At 41.2% G+C, this 13,072-nt stretch overlaps 2 protein-coding genes across 2 annotated transcripts; both read right to left on the bottom strand.

Moving 5' to 3' along the window:
- Nucleotides 1–1,787: 1,787 nt before the first annotated feature.
- On the bottom strand, nt 1,788–2,759 carry PF4 (platelet factor 4). Its single transcript, NM_001101062.1, is given in 3 exon segments — nt 1,788–2,012; nt 2,158–2,326; nt 2,589–2,759. Coding segments are annotated over 3 exon segments (357 nt in total). The 5' UTR covers nt 2,689–2,759; the 3' UTR covers nt 1,788–1,924.
- Nucleotides 2,760–9,993: 7,234 nt separating this feature from the next.
- PPBP (pro-platelet basic protein) lies at nt 9,994–11,596 on the bottom strand. Its single transcript, XM_002688351.5, has 3 exons — nt 11,407–11,596; nt 10,929–11,064; nt 9,994–10,803 (listed from the first exon to the last, which is right to left on the bottom strand). The coding sequence occupies exons 1-3, from the start codon at nt 11,525–11,527 to the stop codon at nt 10,701–10,703; spliced, it is 360 nt and encodes a 119-aa protein (XP_002688397.1). The 5' UTR covers nt 11,528–11,596; the 3' UTR covers nt 9,994–10,700.
- Nucleotides 11,597–13,072: the final 1,476 nt, after the last annotated feature.

The following is a 13,072-nucleotide window of genomic DNA, read 5'->3' as shown; positions in this document are numbered from 1 at the left end:
AGTATAGCACATCCTGTGGACCGTGCTAAGGACTTTGGACCTGGAAGATAATTTGGGTGAAGATGCACAAGGTGGACCAAAAATGAAAAGCACCAAATGAGTGAAACTAGTTGAAAGACCTCTCCTTGTGGACACTCTAGTTCTGCAGAATGATAAACATGCTGAGGACCTAATGGTCCTGTGTCTTTTTTATTTTGTCATCTTGTGACTGTTTCATTCTTCCTTTTTCCCCTTGGCAAATACCTATACCACCTCCAAGAGCTGGTTCTGGGGTCAGTTCCTCTCTGAAAAATGTGCTTGTGTGAGAGGCAGCCCACCATGAAAGCAAGAGCACAGAGTTGGAAGTCTGACCTGCTCAGACTTCAGCAAAGTGGTCTTGAGAGACTCAGTCTTTCTGAGACTGTTACCACAACTCTAAGATGGAAATAATATTACCTAGCATGCAAAGTGGATATGGAAATTTAGATGATACTCTGAAATACTTTATAAACCTCTGTAAATAGTATCATTTGTGCTAAATTGCTTCAGTCGTGTCCAATTCTTTGAGACCCTTTAGCCCCTTAGGATCCTCTGTCCATAGGATTCTCCAGGCAAGAATATGGAGTGGGTTTCCATGCCCTCCTCCAAGGGATCTTCCCAACCCAGGGACTGAGCCTAAGTTTCTTGCTTTTCCTGCATTGGCAGGTGGATTCTTTACCCCTTGCACCACCTGGGAAACCCAGTGTCTGTTTAAGGAGGTTGATATCTCAAAGCCTTCTCACTTCCCCCACCTCAAGAAGACTGAATAGGGCATTCTCCACTTTCTCTTAGCAGTCTAAGCCTGCCTCTACACAAACACTACCACCTTAGGTTGAAATGGCATTAGGTCATGAGGCAGAGGAACCAGAGATCAAATTGCCAACATCTGCTGGATCATCAAAAAGCAAGAGAGTTCCAGAAAAACATCTATTTCTGCTTTATTGACTATGCCAAAGCCTTTGACTGTGTGGATCACAATAAACTGTGGGAAATTCTGAAAGAGATGGGAATACCAGACCATCTGATCTGCCTCTTGAGAAACCTATATGCAGGTCAGGAAGCAACAGTTAGAACTGGACTTGGAACAACAGACTGGTATCAGATAGGAAAAGGAGTACGTCAAGGCTGTATATTGTCACCCTGCTTATTTAACTTATATGCAGAGTACATCATGAGAAATGCTGGACTGGATGAAGCACAAGCTGGAATCATGATTGCTGGGAGAAATATCAATAACCTCAGATATGTAGATGACACGTACAGAGGTTTACCCACTGGGCTCCCAGGGAAGACCCCAAGAACTGTTTTTTAACATTTCATTTTTGTGAAATGTCAACATTATCAAAGGACCAATAATGAGTAAAATATCTTAATTTCATGCTCTGAAATATATTTCCATTAAGTAGTAGAGAATTCTAGTTTCATTTTTATCAATTTTCTATCCTAGAGTGCAGTATAAATTTTAAGGGGATAAAAGCAGAGTCCACTATATTTAATCTTTTTTTAGAAAAGCAGCCCAGAAAGTTTAACTGCAATTAATATTTATTGGCAAAGTTAATTGTGACATTAATAGGTAAATAAGTAGTTATTAAGAAATATAATCATGGAAATATGCAAATTGTATCAGCCAACATATACTAAGTAAAATCAGTCTTTATTAAACCAAATCTTCTTTCAAAATATATTTTTGCTTAAAATTCTGGAGATTTTTCTTCATATGAAATTGTGATGTCAACGTTATTTCTTTGCTCTATTGAGGCATGCTATCAAAACTTCATTTCTTTTATTTATGTAGAGTTTCAAGGACAATAAAAACATTAGATGATTTGTTTTCCACAAGTAGATTGAAAATTTTAAAAAGAAGAAGAAGAAACATTTTCTATAGCAAAAGTAGAGATTTAGGCAACTAACTCTTCAAAAGCCTCTTGATTATTTTCTTATACAGAGGATTCTGCTGGTCCAGGCAAATTTTCCTTCCCGTCTTCAGCGTAGCTCTGTCAGAGAAAGAAGAGAGGTGCGTTTCAGTCCTCGGGGTTTGAATTTAGAATTAGACTGGCGGGGAGGCGGCGGGGTTTAGAGGGACGGTAGGGAAGGGGAGAGCAGAGGGTGGGCACGAAAGCAACAAGTTCCAGGACTCACATCAGTTGGGGGCTGGGGCAGTGGAGCCCGGCCCCGATCACTTCCAGGCTGGAGATGTGCCTGGGGTTAATCCCCGAAGTGGTCTTCAGGCACACGCATTGGAGGTCCTCAGACTCTCCACCTTCAGAGTCCGCTGGGAGCGGGACGAAGGTGGCAGGGAATGAAGACTCTGTGAATAGTCAGAGGGACCTTGGGGATCTTCTCACTGCCTTGGACCTTCATTTCCTCACCCACAAACCACATCCCTCTGAAAGAGTGTTGCCGGCTAGGTGATCGAGCGCACCGGCCAGCACGTGGCACCGCGCCTTCACACGTAGCAAGCGCTCGGGAAATCCTAGCTGGGATCCGGAGATTACGGACTCCGTTCCTGGGACTTCCCGGACTCTCTGCTGCCCTGGACCTCTCCCCGCCCTGCTTCCATCAGCGCTCACCTTGGGCCAGGGCGATGGCCGGCAGAAGCAGCAGCCCCAGGAGCAGCAGCCCCGGGCTGGACCGCGGGCGGGAGGCGCGGGGTACGACTGCCTGGTTCATCGCGCTCAGGAGTGCCAGCCGGAGCCGAGAGCCAGCGCAGGGGCTGCAGGGCTGGAGCTCCGCAGACTCGTGGTTCCCCACCCTCTCCAGACCCGTTTTATCCCCGCCATCTGCACGCTTCTTCGGAAGCTTGGGGTGGAGGGTGGGGAACCGCGGTGCGGAAACAGACACTTCTGCAGAATTCGGCTCTGGACAGACAAGATTAAGCAAGAAAAAAGAAAAAAAGCCAGAGACCAGCAGTCTTACTGGGAGCTGGTGGCAGGATCCGACCCCCACCCTGAATTCACATACATTCGTACAGTCAGAAACAGTACTTCAACCTTATAAAAATGTCTTTATTATTCATCTATTTATTGGCTGTGCTAGATCTTCCCTTGCTATGTAGGGGCTTTTGCCAGTTGAGAGCAGGGGCTACTCTTCCTTGCAGTGCTGGGGGAGCCTCTCATTACAGTGGCTGCTCTTGTTGGAAAGCACCAGCCCTAGACACAGGGGGCTGAGTAGCTGCAGTGCACTGTGCGTAGTTGCCCTGCAGCATGTGGAATCTTCCTAGATCAGGGATGGAACCTGTGCCCCCTGCATTGGCAGGTGGATTCTTAACCGCTGGATGACCAGAGAAGTCCCTAAAAGAGTCTGTTTTCTTTGTTATGCGCAATAGTAGAGTCACTCTGCAGTCACTGTTTTGCAATTTGTGCAGCAGGAGTTTCTGTTTCCTTCTCCCAACTGCCTCCTCAAAAACTGCTCCTTCACTTCTGTTTCTTGTGGATGACCACTGAGTTGAACCTGGCAGTTGTATGTCTGCAAGATGTGTGTTTTGTCATGGTATTCTGCTGCTAAAAAGTTGAATTTGGTCTCTAGGTGAGGACTTGGTTCCAGAAGTTAGGTGGATGTGGAAAACTTCCTCAGACTCTTGAATGGGATCTCCCCAGCTTTATCAACCATCAGCCAATACATCCTAGGAAGCAAAATCTGTTGTTCTCATAAGTCCTCTTATTCTAAGAAGAATTGTAACATGACTATTTGGATTCATTCTTTATGTAAAAACTTTACTGCCCAGGTATTTCATCATTTTGCTCACCCTGAAAGAGAGACCAAGAAGAGTGTTCAGGTTTTCCAGCTCCTGCTGCCCCCAGGGACAGGGTGAGGTAGGCTGCACCATTGGCGGGAGTAGTGGTGCTCTCAGGAGGACACAGAGCATCTGGGAGCTGACTGTGGAAAAGAATGCACCAGAATCCTGCACAGAAAAGTTCAGGGATCCATGTGGACTGATCTCTGCTGGCCTCAGCCTGCAGCAGCTTGAAGTAGGGTTTCAGTTGCTGGCCAGAGATTAATCAGGTGGTGGTGGGGAGAGCATCAAATATTTGGTCAGTGACAAGGCACTGGCTTTTCAGCTTTGCACAAAAAAATTCCCACAAAGAGGAAAAGTAGTGAAACAAGTGAAGTGTTTCTTAGGAAGAAAAAAAGAGTAGAGTATATGTGGATAGACACACGGGTGGACTCAGTGAGAGGGTCTTGCTCTCCTGGTAGTTTAAATCACTTACATGGGGCATTTCTTCCAGGTTTATTTTGGCCAATCATTTTTATTTTCCTGGTTCAGAGTCTGTATTTGGTATATCTCACAATCCTCCCATGTGTATGCATGCATCAATTAACCAAGATGGATTCTGCTGAAGATGTCTATGGGTAGTTAGCATCACTTAATATGGAAGGGCACCTCCTCCCTTTTTGACTTCCAAGGAGCCTTTCTGTATATGCTGCTGCTGCTAAGTCACTTCAGTCGTGTCCGACTCTGTGTGACTCCATAGAAGGCAGCCCACCAGTCTCCCCCGTCCGTGGGATTCTCCAGGCAAGAACACTGGAGTGGGTTGCCATTTCCTTCTCCAATGCATGAAAGTGAAAAGTGAAAGTGAAGTCGCTCAGTCATGTCCAACTCTTTGGGACCCCATGGACTGCAGCCTACCAGGCTCCTCTGTCCTTGGGATTTTCCAGGCAAGAGTACTGGAGTGGGGTGCCATCGCCTTTTCCTTCTGTATATGACTGTAGCTCAAATCATAAACTCCTTATTGCAAAATTCAGACTGAAATTGAAGAAAGTAGGAAAAACCACCAGACCATTCAGGTATGACCTAAATCAAATCCCTTATGATTATACAGTGGAAGTGACAAATAGATTCAAGGGATTAGACACAGTGCCTGAAGAACTATGGATGGAGGTTCATGACATTGTCCAGGAGGCTGTGATCAAAATCATCCTCAAGAAAAAGAAATGCAAAAAGGCAAAATAGTTGTTTGAGGAGGACTTAAAAATAGCTGAGAAAAGAAGAGAAGTGAAAGGCAAAGGAGAAAAGGAAAGATATATCCATCTGAATGTGGAGTTCTAAAGAATAGCAAGGAAAGATAAGAAAAACTTCCTAAGTGAAGAAATAGAAAGGAAAACAATAGAAAGAAATAGAGGAAATGCAAAGAAATAGAGGAAAACAATAGAATGGGAAAGACTAGAGATCTCTTCATGAAAATTAGAGATAACAAGGGAACATTTCATGCAAAGATGGGCACAATAAAGGACAGAAATGGTAGGAACCTAACAAAAGCAGAAGATATTAAGAAGAGGTGGCAAGAATACATAGAAGAATTATACAAAATAAGATCTTAATGACCCAGATAGCCATGATGCTGTGACCAGTCACCTAGAGCTAGACATCCTGGACTGCAAAGTCAAGGCATCACTATGAACAAAGCTAGTGGAGGTGATGGAATTCCAGTTGAGCTATTTCAAATCCTCAAAGATGATGCTGTGAAAGTGTTGCACTCAATATGCCAGAAAATTTGGAAAATTCAGCAGGGGCCACGGGACTGGAAGAAGTCGGTTTTCTTTCCAATCCCAAAGAAAGGCAATGCCAAAGAATGTTCAAACTACTGCACAGTTGAGCTCATTTCACATGCTAACAAAATAATGCTCAAAATTTTCCAAGAAAGGTTTCAACAGTAAGAGAACTGAGAACTCCCAGATGTATAAGCTGGATTTAGAAAAGGCAGAGGAACCAGAGATCAAATTGCCAATATCCATTGGATCATAGAAAAAGCAAGAAAATTCCAGAAAAGCATCTACTTTGCTTCATTGACTATGCCAAAGGCTTTGACTGTGTAGATCACAACAACCTGTGGAAAATTTTTCAAGAGATGGGAATATCAGACCACCTTACTTGCTTCCTGAGAAATCTGTATGCAGGTCAAGAAGCAGCAGTTAGAACTGGACATGGAAAAACTGACTGGTTCCAAATTGGGAAAGGAGTACCTCAAAACAGTATATTGTCACCTTCCTTATTTAATTTATATGCAGAATACATCATGCATAATGCCAGACTAAATGAAGCACAAGCTGGGATCAAGATTGCTGGGAGAAATATCAATAACCTCAGATATGCAGATGACACCACCCTTATGGCAGAAAGAGAAGTGGAACTAAAGAGTCTCTAGATGAAAGTAAAAGAGGAGAGTGAAAAAGCTGGCTTAAAACTCAACATTCAAAAAATGAAAATCATGGCATCCAGTCCCATCACTTCATGGAAAATAAATGGGGAAAAAATGGAAACTGAGAGACTTTATTTTCTTGGGCTCCAAAATCACTGCAGATAGTGCCTGCAGCTATGAAATTAAAAGACACTTGCTCCTTGGAAGAAAAGCTATGACCAACTTAGATAGCATATTAAAAAGCAGAGACATTACTTTGCTGACAAATGTTCGTCTAGTCAAAGCTATGGTTTTTCACATGTATAGATGTGAGAGTTGGACCATAAAGAAAGCTGAGTGCCAAAGAATTGGTACTTTTGAACTGTGGTGTTGGAGAAGACTCTTGAGAGTCCGTTCAACAGCAAGGAGATCAAACCAGTTAATCCTAAAGGAAATCAGTCCTGAATATTCATTGGAAGGACTGATGTTGAAGCTGAAGCTCCAATACTTTGGCCAGCTGAAGCAAAGAACTGACTCATTGGAAAAGACCCTGATGCTGGGAAAGATTGAAGACAGGAGGAGAAGGAGACCCGAGAGGATGAGATGGTTGGATGTTATCACCGACTCAATGAACATGAGTTTAAGCAAGCTCCGGGAGTTGGTGATGGACAGGGAAGCCTGGTGTGCTGCAGTCCATGGGGTTGCAAAGAGTTAGACACGACTGAGCGACTAAACTGAACTGAGTTCAGGCAGGGCTCCTGACTTAGAGAATGAGAAATATGTGGCCTCTCATCTTCTATGTGGGCAGGGCCCAGCCTCCTCCCTTCAGCCTTCTTGCTATTTTTGTCTTGGGGTATCAGTCCACAGAAAACAAACTCCAACTGTTTGCTCCAGGGCTTTTCTATCTCCTGCCTCAAGACCATCTTCCCTTCCCTTAGAAAGAATGACTTTGGTTTTGATTAGGGAAAAACACACCCTCATCTCAAAGCCAGAGGCTCTCTGTCATACTGATTAACTGTGGTGAACGGCCTTGGAAGCCCACTGCATGGACCAAGCTGACCTCTTAAGGCTCAGCAGGACCTGACCTCTGCAGGGATGTGCGCTTGAATTCCTAGACCTGGAATGTGCTTTCTCTTACTCTCTCTCTTACTCTCTCATCTAGCTAAGTTCTACTCATATTTCTAATGTCAGCTGAAATATTACCTCCCCAGAGGGATCTTCCCTGACAGCTAAGCAACTCATGTTCCCTTTTGTTGTCATGTAGCACCCACTGCTTCTCCTGTTTGTCACAGCTCGTATAAACACACACACATGATACTCACACAAGACATGCATATATATTTAAATGTGTTTAAAATGGTTTCTCTTCCTAGATGAAAAGTTCCATGAGCTGTGAGATAGTATTGTCTATCACTATTCTAACTCCCTGTTAAAAGGAAAAGTGAAGTGTTTTTTGCTCCGTCATGTCAAATTCTTTGAGACCCCCCTGGACTATAGCCCACCAGGCTCCTCTGTCCATGGGATTCTCCAGGCAGGCATACTAGAGTGGGTTGCCTTTCTCTTCTCCAGCTCCCTGGTAGGGAATCAATATAAAGCACTGCATTAGTGAAGATGATGAATGTTGAAAACGATAATGATGAGGCTTTGACATATTCAAGTGCCATTTCTTTGTGCAGTAGGAGCATACCTCTATACGAACGTGTGGTTGTAATGATTTGTCAGCCTGTCTGCATCTCCCACCAGACAGTTATCTCTTCAACGGACAATTCTCCGTAACTTATAGGTCTTTGAATACCCAGCATCTTCACAATGGCTAGTACAGCATGTGGTGTAAGTCATATGTATTTATGGAACTGAAACTTGAGATCCCATTTGGGTTAGCACAGAGGGAATGGATAGAAGAGTGTTTAGCATACGGATGGGCAACATACTGGATTTGTACAATCTGACCCCCAGGTTTCAATATGTGCAGTGTAAAGAAACTCAGGGAGTAATGGCAGTTAACTCATTCTTTCTCTGCATCTAAATAGAATAATTCAATATGTGCACACAAAAATAAAAGACATATGCACAGTGAAGAGGTATTAGCATAGTGTAAAAACTGTGTCATGTCCCAGAAGGTGGCCCTCCTGGATTTCAGTAGGAGATCCTAGAGAAATGAATGAGTTGCTGAGCTATTTTAAATTATTGGTGAAAAACTGATGACTGTGAGTGCTTTATTTATTAAATGTTTATTTATGTGTATTATTTGTTAACTATTATTTAATAAATGTGTTTATTTTGTACACAAAACATTTAAGGCATTAAATCTATAATGATGAGAACATAATAAAAAGAAACCTAATAATGCATAGACTGTGAACTAAATGCTTCATACATGGGTGCTCCCTAAACTCCATGTGCAGGTTGGGGTAGATGAGCTGATGTCTTCTATAATAATCATAGGATGTTTAGTATGCTATTTATGTATCAAGTCTTATTTTCTGTGTCAATACCATTATGTGAAACATAATATAATCTCTTCATTAGAGAAAGAAAAATCAAGCAAAGTGTTAAGATGTTGTGGTTAATAGCACAGTTTCAAATCGCCCCTCTGTCACCTATTTAGTTATTAGATTCTGAGGCAAATTTCCTAATTTCTTTGAACTTCGATTTTCTTCTCTGTAGCACTGCTGCTGCTGCTGCTGCTGCTAAGTCGCTTCAGTCGTGTCCGACTCTGTGCGACCACATAGATGGCAGCCCACCAGGCTGCCCCATTCCTGGGATTCTCCAGGCAAGAACACTGGAGTGGGTCGCCATTTCCTTCGCCAATGCATGAAAGTGAAAAGTGAAAGTGAAGTCGCTCAGTTGTGTCCGACTCTTAGAGACCCCATGGACTGCAACCTACCAGGCTCCTCCATCCATGGAATTTTCCAGGCAGGAGTACTGGAGTGGGTTGCCTTTGCCTTCTCCCTGTAGCACTGGGGATGCTAATTATAATAATAATAAATACTAACATGGCCTATGGATTATTGTGTGACATGGATTATTTTCAGCACTTTGAATTTATTAGCTCTTAATTTTCACATCAACTCCATGAGATAAGCAATATTATTATGCCATTTTAGAAATGAAGAAACAAGGCACGGAGAGTTTATGCAATCTGACCAAAGTTACACAGCTAGTAAGTGGTGGACTAAGTTACCCCGTTATTCTGTCTTTAGAGGATGTGCTCTTAACCACATCATAGCTATATTGTAAGAATTATATAATTCTTTACAATTATTTAATTATAATGCATGCAAAACAATTATTTTATCTGGCATATTAATATTGTTATTAATATTATAATATTAATAGCTGTTAATAAAGTTTTGCTATTACTATAGTACATTAAAAACAGCACAAATCATAAACTAGTGAATTTTGTTGTTCATATTGTTAAATACCAAAGTTTTTAAAAAAGATGTCTTTTCCCCCTAACAATTCTGTTAAAAGTAATAATATAAGACAACAAAGCAATAATAAGTTTGATTTTATGTTAATATTTCTGTAAGAATAGTATATTTTAAGGGATTAGAGTGAAAGAAATTCTGTTGATTATAAAATAATAATTATAGTCTGGTAAAGTTTAAATCCTCTCTTGTCCTTATTTGCAAGGCTGATTCTAATACAGAAAATGTAACCATGTAGATATTAAGTAAACAAAAATGTACAAACATGTTGGGATAAAACATTCAACACCAAGGAGAATCTGCTGTTATTATTGAAAATATTGTATCACTGAAGATATATATGATATCATATGTCATCACATATTGTTTGCTCTACTGGTATTAAATGTGTCTACTTTAAAGTAAATAACCACTGCTCACAAAACTCACATTCTACAATTTTATTATTGTTAGGATTTGAAGGCTAAAGTAAACACTGGAAAAATCTTTCAGCTAATGTTTTGAAACAAGACATCCTAGGACTAACACAATGAAAAATCTATTAAATATCTAAATGTATTAATAAACATTTATTCAGCAAGTGCTCCATGCTGGGCTCTGTGTGGTTTCTAATATCACTGACCGTTACGGAATCATCATGGTCATGTCCAGTCTATCAGTACAGTGGAGCACAATAAGTTAAGACAAATGGTTTTGGAAAGAAACTTTTAAAGAAAGAAATGCAAAACACATTACCACATTTAGCCAAGAGTTAGGGAGTAAAACATATATTGTATTTTGAAACAAGCTTTGGTTACTTTCCTTTTTATTAATTTTTAAAATGTTTATACTATTTTAAAAGGTTACTTTCCATTTAGAGTTATTACAAAATATTGGTTATATTCCTCCTGTTATACAATACATCCTTGAGACTGTCTTACACCCTAGCCATGCTTAATTTTATCTTCTCCCTGTCATCTATTAACCAGCCATCTCAGAGCAAATTGTGACTTTTTGAGACAGAATGGAAAACATATCCAAAGTTTAATATGGTATGACTAGGTATCCTGGATAAATAAGAACTCTAGAAAGCCAAGATTTCAACTTCTGTTCTTCTTGGGAGATAAAAAGGTTTGACAGAAAGTGAAAAAGATTAAGCAGCTAACCCACCATCTTCCAATATTTTCTGGACTATTTTCTTGATTCGGGGGCCTTCCGGATTCAGGCAGATTTTCTTCCCATTCTTCAACTCGGCTCTGCAAGAGAGAGTAGAGTTATCTGTGAGCATCCTGGCCATCATCAGAAGGGATCCAGCAGTGGTGGTAGGGAGGAGGATGGAGGGCTTCCTTAGGGTGGCAATACTAGAGAAGCAGAGACTTACATTACTTCGACTTTGTTGCAGTGGGGTCCTGCCCTGTTGACCTCCAAACTTTGGATGTTACTGGAAGGAATGCCAGAGATGGTCTTCACACACAAGCAGCGAAGTTCAATATGTAGAAATCTCTCTTTACTGCTAACTAGGGCAGAAGATACGATTCTTTTTTTTTTTAGAAGATATGATTCTATTAGTGGTCATAATTATCTCCTAGATCTTATATATTGATGAGTACCTCCTTCGAAACGCCATTGTGAATATGATCGACCTGTCAACCTTTACTAAAGCACGGAGCAGAATTCTTGGCACAGGTCAAGTGCCCACAGAGTGCAGCATCTCCATTTGTAATTATTCATATAGTGCCCTTCTCTAGTCCCAGGGGCACTAAGGCAGTCCCTCCCCCAGACACAGCTGCAGCAGAAGCAGCCTCAGGTTAGGAGAAGCAGAGAGTCTACTATTCACCTCTCCCTAAAGTTTCTCTTACGTTTTCCATTGGTGGAGGGAACCAGCATCACCAGGAGCAGTGACATCAGCAGCAACACCTGTAGGACAGGAAGCGGGCTGGGCACGGTATATGAGGAGGTGGCGTCAGGTCTGAGGCTCATGGTGGAAAAGACTTGTGTTAGAGTTGTTCCCAGGAGGGTGAACTTCTGCTCAGGAGTCTACAGCTAAGTGGTTTTCACAGTTGCCTGATGTCTTTTATACACCCTGCCTCAAGGCCAGTAAGGAGAAAAAGGATAGGGATAGGGGAAGTGAGGGTGTGTGGTAACACAAGTGTAAGAGTGGTCAAGTTGTGCCCAACACAGATAAATGCCAGGCAAGTCAAATTCCTGCTAAATTTCATTTGCTGCATCCCTGCACATGCTCACCCCCCTTTCTCAATATCCATCTCCCTTACACATATTTAGGCAAGAACTAGACTGAAATATTACATATATTTTCTCTGAATAATTATGTAATACGCCCTGCCTTTCCTATAATGCAATTCAGAGGCCTTATAGACATTTTAGGTGTATCTGAAAGCATAAAAATGTGGCCCTTGGAAAAGAGAATTATCTTCCCTTTCCAGTTGCCAAGGAAAGCAGAGGTTACTATCTTGGTTGTTGATAAGTGCTGGGATTCATTAGGAGTATGTGGATAAAATAGGAGCCAATTATTATCAAAACAACTTTATGTATTAGTTTATGGATCCTTTCTGTCTTCCAAATGTATTATCTTTTATAATTTCATCCAGAAACTAGAAGCAAACTCATCCTCCCTTGTATTATAAAATAAACTTCTTACTTTTTTCTATCATCTGAGTCCACTTAATCTAACAGAGAAATGTATGATACAATTCACTGTAAAAGATTTATAAACTGTAGATAAAATATACAAGTTCCTCTTCATCATTGCTCCACATTCTGGGTCTCCAGTGGTAACCATTGGTAAATATTTGGCATTAGTTTTCTATTCTATCTACATTTATATATATACACATATACATAGATCCACATATATAATACATAAAGATATACATATAGAGAGATAGACATAGATCATTTTTTATACAGTTGGAGTTATACAGCTTTTGTTCTATAAAATTATGTCTTCATCATCCTTTCATGTTACCTCAATGTCATTTTTCTCCATTCTTTTCAATGTCTGCATAATGTTCTATAGATAAGCAATTGTCATCCACCCTCTGTCCTACTGGCAACCTTGTAGGTGTTTCTGGTTTTGCACTTATGGATTGCAGTAAGATCTTTATTAAAGTCTCAAACTCTAATTAAGGATCTTGATCTCAAACCCCACGTGATATGGACAAAGCCTGGCAAATGTACAGGAGGGGGCCCACACATCATATACTGGCTGGTGTACGCTGTCATCTGGATCTCTGACTCATCTATAAGATTGCTTCCTCAACAGGACTATACACTTGGTTTTGGGTTTGTTTGTTTTTTTTTTTTTAAGGTTTTAAAAAATGACATTTCTTAAAATTTCAGTTCAGTTCAGTTGCTCAGTTGTGCCTGACTCTTTTCGACCCCATAGATTGTAGCACGCAAGGCCTCCCTGTCCATCACCAACTCCCAGAGCTTACTCAAACTCATGTCCATTCGGTTGGTGATGCTATCCAACCATCTCATCCTCTGTCGTCCCCTTCTCCTCCC

Source organism: Bos taurus, chromosome 6, assembly GCF_002263795.3.
Source record: "Bos taurus isolate L1 Dominette 01449 registration number 42190680 breed Hereford chromosome 6, ARS-UCD2.0, whole genome shotgun sequence".
Taxonomy (NCBI): Eukaryota; Metazoa; Chordata; class Mammalia; order Artiodactyla; family Bovidae; genus Bos; species Bos taurus.
The sequence above is the reverse complement of the archived record's forward strand: the minus strand, read 5'-3'. Positions and strand labels throughout refer to the sequence as shown.